This window comes from Lagopus muta, chromosome Z, assembly GCF_023343835.1.
Source record: "Lagopus muta isolate bLagMut1 chromosome Z, bLagMut1 primary, whole genome shotgun sequence".
Taxonomy (NCBI): Eukaryota; Metazoa; Chordata; class Aves; order Galliformes; family Phasianidae; genus Lagopus; species Lagopus muta.
In genome coordinates, this window is record NC_064472.1 from 10712948 (window position 1) to 10730181 (window position 17234).

General features: G+C 39.2%; 1 protein-coding gene across 3 annotated transcripts in view; it reads right to left on the reverse strand.

Annotated features, from left to right (window-relative positions):
* The window catches only part of ZFR (zinc finger RNA binding protein), a 41472-nt gene extending 31381 nt beyond the window's left edge, over positions 1 to 10091 (reverse strand). For all 3 annotated transcript variants that reach the window (XM_048931131.1, XM_048931130.1, XM_048931132.1), the window contains exons 1-2: positions 9997 to 10091; positions 9643 to 9727 (exon numbers count right to left, since the gene is read on the reverse strand). In XM_048931131.1, the coding sequence (XP_048787088.1) occupies positions 9643 to 9727; positions 9997 to 10033 (122 nt within the window). In that variant the 5' untranslated portion in view covers positions 10034 to 10091. The remainder of the gene's footprint in view (positions 1 to 9642; positions 9728 to 9996) is intronic.
* Positions 10092 to 17234: the final 7143 nt, after the last annotated feature.

Sequence of the window (17234 nt, forward strand, 5' to 3'; positions counted from 1 at the left end):
GATGCTCACAAACCAACAGAGCTATTCCCCCAAGCTCACTTCAGTTTCTCTTCTCCAGGAACATGTTCTTCAACACCCATCCTCTAGTTCAGATCTCTATTTCACTTCATTCTCACTATCCCAGTCACATCCAGTTCACAGTTTAAACGTTGCACTGAATTATTCTACCTAGTGTTCTGTACACATTTCAGTCAACTGAAGTTCATTTTCAGCATCTTACCTGATTTACTCTTTCCCTACCTGCCCTAAAATGTTACCATATATATTTCTATTTCCCCATGTTCTTTGCTTCTTGCTCCCAGATAAACTTGTTTCTTTTCAAAAGTTTTAAACCTATACTTAGTTTACTCTCATTTTCAATAACCTTCTAAAGGAATCTGTAGACTGATAGAATGAACTCTTTGTTCACAATTATTGGACAACATCACATGTGAGCAGTGTCTTTTGTCAAATATATTTGGCTCAAACTTCAAAGAACTAATAAGATACTAATTTCTACTAACATTAACAATGGCAAATACTAATCAGATCTTTCTAACGCATTAATATTGAAGTGCCACATATTATGAAATACCATTACGATAGTAAACCCCCTAGACAGTAATGACTGCAACGAGGATGTGACTGCATGTCTTTTGCCATACTAATCTCTAAAAATACATCAATCTGATTTTCTGGACAGTGAAGGGATGCACTGGCTTGTAATCTTGCAGAATTCATCCCAGAGTAGAGGCTGCCACAGAAATTAGCCTTGCCCACATTGTTGTCTGGTGTATATAATTCTTTTGATCAAAGGAAAGAAAATGTTTCCCCTTGTCCTGCAGTTATCTACCCTTTCAAAAGTTGATACCCCTCCTGTTTGTAGGCTCCCTTTAGGTACTGAAAGGCTGCAATGAGGTCACCCTGCAGCCTTCTTTTCTCCAGGCTGAACAAGCCCAGCTCCCTCAGCCTGTCTTCGTAGGGGAGGTGCTCCAGACTCCTGATCATCTTTTTGGCTCTCCTCTGGACTCTCTCTAACAGCTCTGTCTTTCTCCCTATTCAAAGTCACAGAATGGTTTAGATTTAGATTGAAAAAGACCTCTGGACAACCCCTACTCAAGCAGGCCCACCGAGAGCAGGTGTCTCAGATCCAGGCAGTTTTTGAAGATCTCCAAGCAGGAGATTCCACACCTTTCTGGGCCACATGTACCACTGCTCCACTATCCACATGTTACATATGCGCTTCCTGATGCTCAGAGGAAACCTGTGTTCCAATCTGTGCTCACTGCCACTTGCCTCAGGTGATCAATCAGAGGTTCAGGCCGCGACTCAGCAGTTCCCATACAACTAGGGGACACAGGCTAGTGGGGAAATACTGGTGGTAGGTGTACAGTTGAACTGGATAACCTGGGAGATCTTTTCCAACCTTGGTGATTCTACAATTCTGTATTACCAAGGCTGGTGCAATTCCAAACACAGAGGAAAGAATTATAAACATCTCTCAGCCCAATTCTACCCTGCAAAATCAATTAAGCTACAGTATTGGTCAAAAAAGTGTGTTTCCATGTAGATATTTAGTTTGCAAAATTCCTGCCTGAACACTTACATTTGGCTAAGATGAATTAGAAAAACCTCATCTGAGCTAAAGAAAGATCTGCACTAAGAAACGGCAGTAGTATTTTTGAAATAAAAGAGAGAAATAGAGACTGTTAGGGTGTTTTTTCATATTGAAAGTCTTTTTTTCATATGCTAGTAGAATGCTTTAAATTTTAAGTCAGAAAATGGCTACAACGCATATGCTGATAAAAAAAATTAATGAAGTACCAGTGTTCACTTAATAAAACATTATCATCCGTTTCCAAAAAACAGGTTTATTTAATTTAAATAGCTACATAATAAAAGTTTGCAAGCAAGTAATACGCCTCCACAAAAACGAGCTTAGACAAGTATTAAAACTCTTAGATCTAATACAGAACAGCCCTTATTAACTACTTATAAAGATTAATACTGATAGGAAGACTGAATTTCCTGTGATTTATCAGCCCAAGAATCACACAGAATTACAAGCATTTAAGTAGGAAAAACTGAATTCTTATCCAGAGAACATTTTGCTTTTATCCTATTCCAGACACTGACCTTTTCCTGTAACAAAGATTTGAGGCTTTCTTTGCTCCAAAGGAAAAAAAAAAAGGTAGAAAGCTTTATTTATTGCACATCAACAATATCAAGAGGATGTTACACTTTGATGTAATACTGCCTATTTTGCCAAGTAATAAAGCTTCAAGTGATTTAAATGTGAGGAGATCTTATTTTCCACAGAAGGATATTTGTGGAGTTAAGTCATCTATTAAAAAACTAACAATAACACACACACTGTAAAGCTGTTGCTATTCCAGCTTTGTTCAGAATACAGATGTCCATTATCTTGGCTTGCCTGGGCTGCACCTGAGTGCAGAGGAATTATCTTGAACCACATATAAAATACCTAACTGTTCATGTATATAAGAAACAATTTTTGTTAACATTAAAAAGAGGGCAACAAAACCAGAAGGGAATATTTGATCTTTTTGCAAATGTATCAATGCCTGGTGTGATGGCAGCAGCTGCAATTCTTAGCGAACTCTCAAGGTGCTCTTCAGAGACTTTTTGATGAAATCTTACTGGTCCTGTGCTTCATTCTTAAAAATGGTCACAAATGCACATACTGCCAAAAAGTAACTGCATGAATAAGGTCAACTGTGAAGCAAAGGATATTTTTCACCAGTAAGAGGTCTAGGAAGAGTCTGGTAAAGAGACACGATCAGTTCTTTCTTAAACATGAATGTCTGACTGCAACTCTGTGCATTTCGATTGAAAATCTGCAGGTAATGTATTTATGTCAACTAAAGATGAAATTTCAAATATACAAAAAAAAAAATCAACATTTTTTCTTGAAATCCTGGAGCCTATTCTCAAACTCCTTTATCAAAACAGAAAGTAACACTGCAAACTTTTTAGTGTTCAAAGAAGTGTGTTTAGCCTATGTATCAAAAATGCATAAAATTAGCTACCCATAACTTCATCCTGTCATAATTTAAGTTTCATTTTCAACAGCTGTATTTTAAAACATAGCACAGACAGGTGGATTTTCACCTTGAAGACACGTTTGACTCATTTAAATGAGCAGTCGTGTCCACGAAAAATGCAAAATCAACCCAATTTAATATTAAATAAGAAAACTTACATGTCTGCTGGGTAGAAAACAACATGCATCTTCACAGGCACACACAGGTGTAGATAGGCTGAAATACTATCAGCAGCAATCACTGCATTTTACTTGCCAAGTGGCACAGCCCCACGTAGCATCATACATGCACGCCAGTTGGATGGAGCGTGTGCAGTGGGATGAGAGATGGAGCCAGCACTGCGCTGCAGCCTCCGCTCCGCAGTTCTGTTGCTACCTCTGCAGTTTGCACGGGAGCTATGTGCAATCATTTCATGAAAGATATCGCTAAAAATCACAATGATGTAGAAGTTTACGGTTATGTGGGGCTGTGCTACTGGCTGCCGGGGGTGCAGACGGCCCGTGGACTGGCCTATTTTAGAGCACCAAACACTGAAAACTCTCTTCTTACAACTAAAGGACATCCCTACATTTTCAGTTTCAGCCTTCTAAAGAGCACCATTCTGATACAGATTAAAGACCATGGCTAAACCCAATTCTGCCTCTACCCAAATTATAAATTTTCTCAGAAATGCCAACTTCTAAATAACTCTTATAGGAAATTTATTTTTTCATACAAAGAATACATTTTTCAAGATAGCTTAACATAACAGTTACGCTACTCATAAGCATAATTTTTAAACTACAAATATCTTTAAATAAAACAATTAAGCTTTATTTCTTGAACTCTAACTTCTATGAATATTTTAGAATTAAGGAACTCATATTTATTGAGATCTAACTGCAGACTTTCTCAAAGTTTGATAGACTGTTGTGTTACTAGCAGGATAGCAAAACTCTGTTTAAAAATATAGTTCTGCATTTTTTCTTTCAGAGACTGTAAGACTGAAATAAGCATGACCTGAATCTACAAAAACTGATATAAGCATTACAACCTACTGCTTCTTTACAGAAACAGATATGGAGGCACTAATAAGTAACTGCTCAGATGAAGTTGCAGATCTGTGAATGAAGTTTGGGCTGAAATAATAATCACAACAACATTAGTAATAATAATAAGATTCATTTCTCCTGAACGCAATTAACAATAAACATCACAATATGGTGAACTAAGTTATTCCAGTAAGATACTTTCTAAAAGTCTGCCACTGAATAAGCATACAATTTTTATGGTCTGAATAAAATTATTTAGAACAGTAATGGAAAATATTACTTCCTATTATAATAATTCTGTGAACAGAATATTGATTGTAACGCAATTCACTATGAACCCAAAGGGAGGCCTTAAGCTATGCACATATACAATGCTCTCAAATCCTGTTTTTTTAGCAGCTCTTGGTAAAGCATTCTACAGTCTAATTACATCTCATCTGAAAAATACAGTTCCTTAAAGCAACTGTTATTTTCCCTTCCTCTTCCTGTTTCTAAAATCATCCTTCTATTATTCCGCTGCATTCCAAATGTACTGACTGCTACTAAATAGCTAAGTAATAGACTATCAGTAACTCATCTTAAAGATGCTTATGTTCTCAACATACTCTTCCTGTTTAATTAATCTTCACATTTGTTCTCACTACTTGTTTTAAAACCAATCAAATTTGACAGCTCTCTTCACTTCACACCACACCATAACTGAAGTGTCTAAACCAGCGATGCAATACAAACTCTTTATCTACCACCCTGTACTGTGTTGCACACAATGGACTGCTCATTGCCTATACAGACTCTTATATTATCAAAACGCTGCTTTTTTTCAAGAGTCTTCTTGAAGCCACATTCACAATGATAGCAGAAAACAAAAAGAACAAATTGAGATGCAACATCTGCCTAAAAAACTACTAATCAGTAACATCTTCTCTGTCATAAAAAAAAAAAGCTAAAATGGGCAAGTTCTGTATTAGAGGAAAGAAACTTCACTAGCATGGAAAATTGAATTCAGTTCTTCAGACATTCTTTATTTCCTTTAGCCACTGCTATGCTTTTCTAAGTACCAGCAACGCAACCACATTAAACCATTTTTGTATTTAATCTGTGGACAAAATTTCACTTATCATGTAACGTTCCAGCATTAAGCCTAAACCATCAAACCATTCTGAGACTGCAACTACAAAGGACTTAAATATATCAATAACAGAAAACTTTCTTATACACATGATCCTGCTGCAAATTTAAACAAGTTGGCAGACTTCCCTTTCAGAAACAACAAAGGCTCCTCTGATTACTGAGGCACCTTGCCCTCCACAGTTTACCAGCACCTCCTCTGACTCCCTGTCACTACCATTATACGGTCCACATTACCAAACCCACACCTTCTTACTGCCTCCCTGATGTTGGCGTATCTCACCTGAGAGCAGCACGTCACTTCTTTGTATCAACAGCAGTAGCTTATTAGAGGTATATCACGTATATTTCATCAACTAAAACAGCACGTGTAGGATAGCACTTAAGACTAGCATAGACTGAGCAAAGGATAATCAGTACTGTGCAGGACGATCATACCAAAAAGTCACTTGTGCTAAAAAAAAAAAAAAAAAAAAAAGAAAACAAGCAGATTCTTTTCAAGATGTGACACAACTCAAAGCACTGTCACAAAAAGCAGAGTTGGGAGTTTTTACTCTGCGATGTAGGTACATTCATCATGAAATAAAATTACGTAAGTTGTTCCAAAAGGAATACTTCCTATTCATTTCCACAGAAACGCTAACAGATACAAAGAGCATCGTAGCAGTCTTTAATAAAGAAAATTCTCAGTTACAAAACACCGTTTTTCAGCCACAATCCACTTCTGCTGGCAATGAGAAAGCATTTGCACGCAATACTCATAAAAATGTGCACCAGCAAAGGTGATCTGCTGTCACTTGTTGCCACTGCTGAAATGCACCACCCAACACCTCGCTGTGCTCACATCAACTGTTTGGTTTCTATAAAGATTCAGCAAGAGATAGTGAATATCAATGGGTGCCATTTTTACACACCTTTAAAACGCACTTCTGTGCCAGACACCATTCTGTCAAATTGCCCCTCTGCTGTCTTCTGTCACACAGCAACAAAATGCAACAGAAGACTGGTGGGAAGGTTCATCCTCTACTGACATAGCACCAACATCTGCCCCTAACACTGTGGAACAGCATAATAAAATAGGAGGCATTGTTTTTGGAGCAGCCCTCTTACTATTACTTTTGTTGCCTGTGTTTAAGAGTTGGGTGTGCTTAATGCTACCTAAGATTAATAAAAATTAACTTTGTTTAACAATGCATTTTCACTTCAGAATAAGCTGTAACTCCTACACAGTATTGTCTATTCTGTTGTCCACCACTATAAGCTTCAATTATGCGTGGTGATGCTCTAAGGTTGGGCTAGCAGGCCTATGTGGATTACAGTTTTGACACTAAATGCTTCTGGAATATGCACCTGATTGAAAAACAGACACTGCTGAAATAAAAATGAAATTAAGTACTATCAAACATGAAAAAAAATAACACACACCCACGCTCCCCCAAATTTCTCAATAACAAACTTATCTACTCACGGCATTTCCCTTCCCTTTTCTGCTCTGCACCAGTTCTGAATGTCCTGTAAAACTGCACTGCACACATATTCCTGGTTTTTTTTGCTGCACAGAAGACTGCATCTTAACCTAAACTTACACACGCTGTGATCTGCTCTGTGCCTGAATTGCTACTGTTTCCCGTATCTGTTATGGCTCACAATAGTGAATTGGTAATACTTGCACAACTTGCGGGCAAATTAAACTTAATAAATCACTGCGAAGTACCCAAGGATTTCCCACCTTATGAGCTATCTCATTACTGCAGGGACATCACTAAATGAAACTCAGAGAGCTACTCTCCTTAACAAAAACCAAAAATCTTAACACAAAGTTCATTAGATAAGACCACTGCAGTTGCAAGCAAAGAAAAGCCCACTTCTCTATCTGAATTCTCAATGCCCTTATCTCCCCATCAGTATCCCTGTATGCCAATCAGACAACTTTAAAATGAAAGCATAACAACACACTGAATATTTCTTACACACAGAATGCAAGTCAATATTAAAATCTTCATCTCAAACTGAATAGACTCAGCGGCTCAAATGAACTACAATGTGCACATATTCACACAAAAGAGGACTGGTGTGGCCAAATTACACATTTATTTCAAACTGCAAATAAACAGAATATTGTTGCTGAAATACGTAGCAGATGATTTTCGCACTGCACATAGATTTCTAGCTTTAGACCCTAATACCACCTCCAGCAGAAAGTATGAATTGAATACTCAGATTAATTTCCAGGATCAGTATTTGCATACTTTAATTATTCTCTCATTAAGTCATGATATTACTACTGGCTAATTCACAGAATTCTGAATGAAGTGCGCAGCAGGGAAATTTATGCAGTTACAACACTGAAAGGAACAAGAATGCTTCTAATCCATTATTTATAGGTTTAAAGAGCAGTTCATTCTTTTGCTGCCTTTGATTAAATATAAAGCGAGGTAAGATTTCAAGTGTTCTTTATGAAAAGCAGTGTTCGTGAACCACAACAACAAAAGACATCTGAGAGAGTTTGTTGCAATTTTAAATCTTCAATTATCTTTCCCTACCAGCCACCATCTTCTGCTCAATATCCCTGGAATGGAATATACATTTTGTAGCACTCAGTAAAGCAGCTATTGACGATCTGACAGATCTATTTTTTTATAATAAATTCCCCTTTCCAATCTTTTAAGCACTTCCTGTGTTTTCTGCTCAAAATATTAAAGTCTTATGAAAGGACTGCTTTAACACTGACTGCTGTGTCTCTTAACTTTCCAAGACAGCAAACATACACACCATTTATAGGAGTCTTTTACTGATACACAAATGGAACAGTCTACCATACTTGTGGTAGGAAAGGAAAAATCTCCTTTTGCCATTTTCTCAAAAACACATTTACAGTTAAATGAAAACAGTTTTGAAATTGAACTTTATTCTAATAATGTTTTTAAGCCGCAGTGCAAAAGTAAATTTCAAATGAGTTGTTCAAGTTCTTAAACCTGCACACCTCAGCTCCACCATAAAAGGAAAAACAACTTTAGCACTTCATCTCCACTTCATAATTGCAGTCATACAGATGTCATAGTTTATTGTTCACTTATAGATTATTTGTTTTCTTATCCGAAAGAAAAAAAAATCCTCTACGCTATTTAAAAAGTCTTCCACATTTCATGAGGACTCAGTTTCAAATTTCACTATAACCATCAAGTAGCACATAAACATGTTGCAAGCGCCCCATCTGAGAAGAACTAGAAGATACACTGAATTTAATCTCTCCCTTTAAATATTCAATACTGGAAGTAAATAAAAATGAAAGCATACTATGTCTGCTTCAAGGAAAGAACAGCTGCACGATCTTGGGAGTCATTCAAAGATCTCCCTAAGACTTTACTCTTCCTACATCAGGTATGCAAGTTTGATTAGCTTCTTACCACTAATACGCACTTGCATTTGTTTCTAATAACTTCCCATGTATTTGCTTTATTCTTTTGTTTGTTTGTTTTCCTATTAAACAAGAGTCAAGGCAAGCCTTCATTACAGATCTATGTAACAACTAACGTGGATTTAAACAGAGGCTTTAGGTTGCTACTCCAATACAAGTCAAAAACATAAATGCTTCTGCTTATAGTCCCCTTTTTTCCCCCCTCAAATTAAATAAGTTGATATCAGAAGAAGAGATAATAGGCGCTACCAATTCCTACTTTGTTTTTTACACTCTGATACACAATCCTCAACAAACAAAAATACCAACAATTACAGGAGTGCCCCTGAACAACAGGTACAGTTTCAGATCCCTGAGCTCCACTGTAAGACCTCTCCTGGTCTTAGGTAACACCAAGAAAGGAAATCTTTTTGAAATCCGATAGGCCCTGAGGTACCTTCTCTATTTTCTTAGGCAAAACATTCTTTATATCATAATATCATAGGGAAATATGACAGCCCCCCGTATTTTCTGGACCTCCAGCTCTTCCCTCATCCACCCACTCCCCCACAGGTTAGGCTGGCGTAATTTTAACCTAGATTAACGAGGACCGCACCCTCCCACTCCGACAGAGCTTTGGGGTAAAGAGCTGGGGAGCGAGCCCGGCCCTCAGCGCGGCCGAAGGAGTCGAAGGGCCCGGGCCGCAGGCGGAACACGCCGGTGCCGGCTGAAAGTGGCCATTTTAAGGCCCCGGGACACGATGCCGCCCCCGGCTCCCTCCGTCCTCGGCGCTCAGCCCGACCTCCCGCCCTCACACGCGGGGACGGCCGGGCCGGCCGCGAAAGAGCACACGCGCCCGCGGACGGGTCGGCGGCAGAAGGGTCCCGGCGCGGAGAGGGGGCCCGGAGCGGAACGGGCCCCGGGGCAGCGTCCAGGTGCGGCGCCGGGCGCGCAGCCCCACAGGGCGGGGAGGAGGTCCCGCTGCGGGACGCGAGCGCGGGCTGCGGGCCCGGGCGGAGCGGGGCGGGGTCGCGGCGGTTACCTGTACTGAGCAGCAGCACCGCTATGGGTGAATCCAAAGTAGTTGCCGGTGGCCATTTTGGCATCTTCTCCCAGCCGGCTGGGCACTGTGGCGGCGGCAACGCGGAGGCGGCGGCGGTCGGGGCCATGACAGGAGGCCCGGCGGGAGGAGGGAAGGAGGCGGGGGAGGGGAGGGGTGGGGGTGGGGGCGAAGAAGGGGACGCGGACACACGGACAGGGGACAGAGAGAGCGCCTGGTCAGACGGGCGCCTCCGGACCGCCGCCCCCCCCCCCGCCTCCCGCCGCCCCCCTGCCGCGCCTCAACCGCCCCCTGCCCAACAGCCGCCCCCTGCCCGCCCCGAGCGCGTTTACTTACCATAGGTGAACGAAACTACCGGGCATATGGGAATCATGAGTCCGAGCTGGCGGCAGCGACGGCGGCGTCTAAACTCTCAACTCTCACCCCCCCCCTCCCACCGCCACCTCCTCCTCCTCCTCCTCACCGCCGCGCTCGCTCCCTTCCCCCCCTCCCACCCACCTACGGCGACAACGGCAGAGTGCGGCCGAACCGGCGCCGTGCGCACGCGCGAGATGTGCGAGGGGCCGCTGGGAGCTGTAGTCCGCGCCACGGCCGCGCCTCCTCCTCCTGCCCGCCGCAGAGCGCGCCTAGCGCCGGGGGGCCGCCGCCGCCACCTATTGAGGGTGCGCATGCGCGGGATGTGCAACGTCTCCTGGGAACTGTAGTTCTTGAGGCTGAGGCGCGGCCTTTCTTGAGGCCGAGGCGCGGGGAGCGTTGTTCATAGTCCTCCTCCGGAGCGTTTGTCCCTTCGTTATCCCGTGTTTTGTGCTTGTAATCACACCACAGACGTACCTACAAACTTCTGCGGCGTATATAAGCCCGATTTTCTAGCTGTTGCATGCACTGACACGGCGCAGCACAGTCTGTAGAATCGTAGAATTATTAAGATTGGAAAAGAGCATTAATATCATCTAGCCCAATTGTTAGTTCCATCCTCCCCATCTCCCCCCTGCAAAGCCATGTCCCTCAGATCTACACCTTCCTTGAACACCTCCAGTCATAGTCACCACCACTTCCCATGGCATCCTGTCCCACTGCATCACCACTCTATCTGAGAAGACGTTCTTCCTAATATCCAAGTTGAACCCCTCCTGGTGCGACTTGAGGCCGTCACTTTTTATCCTATCATGTTACCTGGGAGAAGAGACCAACCGCAACCTCGCCACAGCTTCCTTTCAGGGTGTTCTAGAGTGTGATAAGGTCTCTCCTGAGCCTGCCCTTCTCCAAACTGAACAATCCCAGTTTCCTCTGCCTCTCCTCAGACTTGTGCTCCAGATCCTTCTCTGGACATGATCCAGGGCCTTTATGCCTGTAATGAGGGGTCCAGAGTACAGTATTTGAGGTGTGACCTCATCTGTGCAAGTGTTGGTAACTCAAATCACGGAAGTCCAGGTGAAAGAGAGGTCATTGTCCCATACCAATATTTGTCCCATGCATGTACCAGATGTATCAGCATTAATTGTCTTTCCCACCAATTGTGTTGTCAGCATTCACTTCGTTACAACTCACGTAGGGCCATGCAATCAGAGGGCAGCACAGCAAAAGCTCTTGGCGTGATCCAGGACTTGGCTGGACTTGCAGCAAGCAAGTTTCATGTTCATCCAGGCCTCAGTGTGCACCACCAAAGCTACACACCTACACACAAGAGCAAGGAAGCTGTCGTCCAACTAAAGCCATTATCTGAGCTGTACCCAAGGTGCCAGAGCAGACGGTGGGCAGTATATTGCAGGCCATGCAGTAACTTTCTGTTGACTAAAAGTGCATTTCAGTGATTCTGTTCCCTGTGAATAGAAGGCTGCACCTAGAGACTTGAATTCAGTTTTGGGCCCCTTGCTACAAGAAAGGTGTTGAGGCCCTGAAGCACATCCAGAGAAGGGCAATGGGGCTATGAATGGTCTGGAGCACAAGTCTTGTCAGAAGTGGCTTAAATACTTTCATCTTATTTGTGAGCTTTGCACTATGATGTACAATGAGAAATGTACTATGATAAACTAAATCTCATAAAATAATCTGAATTAATCTGGAAGTGACCATTTCACAAGTATTTGTTTTCCATAAGTTGCTCTTATTCAAAACATTCCTGCTGTTCTTGCAAAACCAGGGTTTCCCTTATCTGGGAATTCATGCAGTCTTCCCAAGTGGTAAGGCTTCAACATGCATGATTCATGATTCTATGATACATAACATATATATATATATATATATATATATATATATATATATATATATATATATATATATATATATATATATATATATATATATATATATGTATGTATTTTAATAAATGAGAAGAGGAAAATAATTTCTCATCTGAAGTTTATATGCAGGTAATTATCAAGTATAGCTACTTACAATGCCATATATGTTTGTTTATTCACTGAATATAATTCACTTATTACTATTACTAGTTTTGCAAGGGAACTAAATAGCACTGTATCTCTTCTTCTTATCCTAATTAGAGTATAATAGGAAAAGGAACCTGCATGGGAAAAGGAATGAATTTCCAACTTCTGTTTTGCACTTACGTGAAAGTGATTTTCTGCGACTAAAGCAGGTATTAGGTAAATACATGTAATTACAATTGCTTAGAAAAATAAAACTCCTAATCCAGAACCTAAATACAAGTGTACTTCAGGAGAGGTCTCTATACAGCTTTTCACAGAAGAACTTACAGGACATGAACTCTATAACTAGATTCTGAACAGGATTAGGACACAGAACTGAGATATATTGGACCACAATTTGATGTTACTTGGACATTAAAATTTAAAATAAAATTAATTATATTAATTAAAATTAAAATTTTCTTTGTTCCGCTGCCTTTCAAGTTTTGTCAGCTACAAACCTTTCAATATAATGAAAAACATTGAGTATACAAGACACATTTAATTAAAACTATGAATGTTTATATGCATGCATAGACATTTACATGCCATTTAAAACTGTATCACTAAAGTTATATTTTGTGAGTGGAAAGTCCTGCTCTTTTTTCTTTTTTTTCTTTTTTTTCTTTTTTTCCCCCAAGGCTGATGAAGTTAATATGGAATATTTACTCTTTCAAATATCCACTTTCAAGAGCTGAGGAACAACACAGCTTGTTTATTCACAACGCAGATTTCCATCTTATGTTTCATAGCTTGTTTTGTCCAAGTCATTTGTAAGACTCTAATTCAAATATTCCATCCTTTTATTTTTTTTTGCTAAGCCTTCTGTATGTTTTGCATCAACTTTCATTTGGCAGCTGGATTCAGTTGCAATTTCACCAGAAGGTTGAATGATTTCCAGATAAATTTTGCTCATCAAATCTTCAGTGCTTATAGTGCAACAGAAAAAAAGTTCAAGATTTTCCATATTCTTGAAAAAAAACAAACCACCAAAAACAGTGGCATTGTGGAACTTTTTCTGTAAGCAGTTTCCTAATAAGAACCTGATGCTTCTTGGTGACTTTGTGAGCCATTACATAACATCTATTCATGTTACTGCGAGCTCCCAGGATCCGATTCATAGCCTGTACTTAAAAAACCTCAGTGGATTATAAAACAAGATTGCATCTCTCTATGATGAGTATCGTATTTGCAGGAAGATGAAACAGTAATAAATTTAGATTAACTCCTTTAGGGCATTCTGAACTCTACCTATTTCTGCATCCTCAGCTGGAAGGAGAATAAATTGAGTGATAAAGTGCAAATCATGTGGCAGGAGAAGAAAGGATAATAGGCTCTAGTAAAACATTATATATATGTGTGTGTGTATACATATATATATATATATATATGTATATAGCATATATATATATAAATTATCTAGCTGTTTACCTATCTACCTAAAATCAAACAGGAAAAAAAAAGTCTATTTCTGTTCTTATTAAGATTACAGAATGAAAATGTACAATGGAACACAAAACTTCAAATTGGGAGTAAGTATACACTTATCCTATTTGTCCAAAGTTCAGGGAGTCTAAGAATATCATAGATAGAAATAGCAATATATTGTTTAGGAAAACAAATCTTTGATCTTAATTTTATCTATATAAAGGGAAATCTTCAAAATATGTTTAGAAGAAAGTCTATAATTTAACAACCAGTGTCATGAATCCTACTTTAAGATGCTGCTACCATAGAACTGCAAGACTGCAGTTGAAAGCAAATGTTCTAAATCTTTTGTACCTTCTCTTAAGAAAAAAAAGAAAGAAAGAAAGAAAGAAGGAAAACATAGAATATACACTTCTTGTTGGTGGTGGTAGTGTATTGAGGTAAGATTTCTCGGAGGCAGCCTCTCAGTTCGCTCAAAACCGAGACCTTTAGCTGGCTGGTGTGACCACCAGAGGGCAGGGCAGATATAGCAGAAGGTAAAAGCTTTTCCCTTCAGCGAGCAAGGAACGTGCTAACAGAAGCAGCGCTTTCATTTCTTGAAAAGATGATCTGATATTTAGCGTTCTCCTTGTAAAAGCCCAAGATCAAAGGAGTTTTTGGTATCGGCATAAGGAGTCCCATTCTCACCTGGAAATTATTTAGGATAGCTACAAAGAGGTAAGACATTCATCATCTCATCGAGTTACTTATAAAATGAAAATATGTTTTTTAAGCAGTGAAGACAAAAAAAGCAAACGTTTCCACAATTTTTTAAATGATTAAAGTAAAAAAAAAAAAAAAAAGTTACCTTTTAATGACAGGGTTTAGAAGCTGAACAGTGACAAGATTAACATACACGGTAGTAAAATAAGCAGATTTCTTTAATAATACATGAAAGTCATCATTGTTTATAATACCAATTTCCAACAGAAAGTAAATCTTAACATTGAATCATAGTATAGAGTTGTTCAAGTGCTAATGCACACTGAGCCTCCATGGGAAATGAACTATTTGCAGTACACATGCAAAAATAAAAACTCCTTAACAAATCCCTTTACTCCCTCTTTCCTAACATTTTAAAAAAATCTGTACTGTAAGCTAACCCTCCTCATCCGATGTTCTTTACCTACTTTTTATACTGTTTAGTACTTAATACCAAATGAGCTGTTCCTTATTTTGCCTCCCCAAAACTTGTTTCTTACCAACTCTATTATTTGTAACTAGTGGAGTGAACAAATTAATAATTTCTATGAGGTCAGAAGTATTACCTTCTATTTTTCAGCATTCCTGTTCAAATCTGAATTCTAAAAATCCTATCTGAAGAAAAAGCTAATGCTTACAACATTCTTTTCAAATGTGTGATACGAAATGAGGCAATCAGACAGTCACTAGAAGAATTTAAGCCCTTTTAAGGCAACTTCCAAAGGAAAGTGTCTGATGAAGGAACAAAGAGATGAAAAAAAAAAATAACTAAGAACTCTGAAAGGGAACTGTACTCGCTGAGTGGATAGATGACTCACTTTAATAGGAGGAATTTACCTTGGAAAAAATTAAGATTCTTCCATTACTTTTCAAAAGTCAGCATCTTTTCTTTCTTCTTCTTCTTCTTCTTTTTTTTTCTTTAATAGAATAAAATACAGAAAGGGTAATTTACTAAAAAGCTCCAATGGCCACTGAACTTGACACCAGAGTAATTCTCAAATAAACTTGTAATTACAGAAGAGCATAACATGAAATCTCTAGTCATAGCAAACACTCCATCCTCACCACTAACCCACTGTTTGAAAACTCAGCTGTTTAAAAATGAACTTGGTTCTAGCTTCAGAGGAAATGATAGAGGTGGGAGGGAGATGTTAACTTAGTGAAGTTCAAACCTTAACTTATTAAGCTCCAGGTGAAAACAAAAATCTCTTCCTGTTAAGTCATTTTGATTTATTTCAATGCTGAGGGAGTTGGTTAAAAATGCATAAGGAATTGTTAATTCGAATGTGATACTCCTAAAACCTCTGCATTCTTTGTGTACCAGGTGTTGATTGGATATAAGTACACAATGCAGACAGGAGTTACAGCCTGAACTGCTGTTTCTATTCTAAAAGTTGGTACAGGCTTTGAGACCACATCATAGTCAGAGAATATATATATATTTTTCATTTAAGTGTTACATATACGGAGTCCATCTCATATTGAATTTCTTTACTGTTACCATTACATATTAAAGGATTATCTGTTCATCTTCCAGATTAAATGACTTGACAATTTTGACATTTGCACTGTTTACATGCATGTGACATAACTGTGCTTCAATTGTGCTTAAACATACATTGCATTTTCCAGAGGTTTGTATGAAGAACAGTATATTTTTTCTTTTTATTTTCCAAGATATGAAATAGCATTATGAAACAGGGAATTTACAAGAATTAGTTACAAGAGCATACTTCTAATTTTTCATATTAACTTCCTGCTTTTCTGTTAATGAAGTCAAAAGCCACATTGAGAGCCTACATATGCCAATTCACAGTGAAAACTATGCATACTCCGTGAGTCTTCTCCAGGGCTTCATCCCCCAACCTGCTTTTTCCTGAGTATTTAGAATGACTGCTTAGCATTCGCTGACTTCGGATATTATCCTGTCTGATGAACAGAAGTCTTTGGAATTTAAAAACCCAATACTTTTGATTTTAAACTTTTTATTAAGAGGTAACTGCTCTTGGAACCACAGAGGATGCTCACCCACACACAACCTCTGCAACCACATTGGCTTTACCTGTGAAATACACTCATCCTCTAACAGCACATGTCAGGCATGTCCATAGCCCACAGACTGTACGTGCCCCAGGACAGACAGCAATGCATCCCAAAACCTTTAACGTAAACTTATAATAATCTTATAACATTACTGTGTGATTTTTAGCAGTATTTTCCAGGAATAGATTGTGAGTAGCTCAAGTGTGGGCTGCATTGGTGACAACAGAGCACTGCAGAGAGGAGTGCATGGTGCAGTGCCAGCTCCACGACTCACACCTACCACAAACACTCGGTCGAATCAAGATCCATGAGTTGCACATTACATGTGCATGTGCACCTGGTGGGTAAAATGCAGTGACTGCCAATAATTATATTTCAGCCTACATATATGTGTGTGTACCTGTGAAGACACATGTTTTTTTGTTATGTGTTTTATGTTATGAAAGAGACTTGCAAGTTTTATGATTTAATTATTAAACTTGTATTATACCTAAGTTTATTCACTTTTCCTCCAAAATTATAAATTTGCAAAATTATGTTTTTAGCAGCCCCTTTTTTCCTCATGAAAGTAACATTAAATATTTTATGATGAAATCTAAAACAGAGATGAAAGTAAAATACAAGAAAAAATAAGTACATATTTCAAAATTAGGCATAATTTCAAAACTTTCTCACCTAAACTCTACTTCACAGTTGGGAAAGGAGCAGCAGATATAAAATCGCTATAAAATAACCAATCAGTGAAACTTCTGAATGCGGTAACTTCTACAAATGGCAAATGAAACACAGGGTATGCAGCATGGGGATTTTTAACTGTTATTCTTGGGAGGGTAAGAGTAGCTATAACACCTGCAGTGTCCTCCTCTTGGCACAAAGAAATACAGAGTTACAATCAGACAATCTATTCAAAGAAAAGGCTAATTGTATCACTTCACC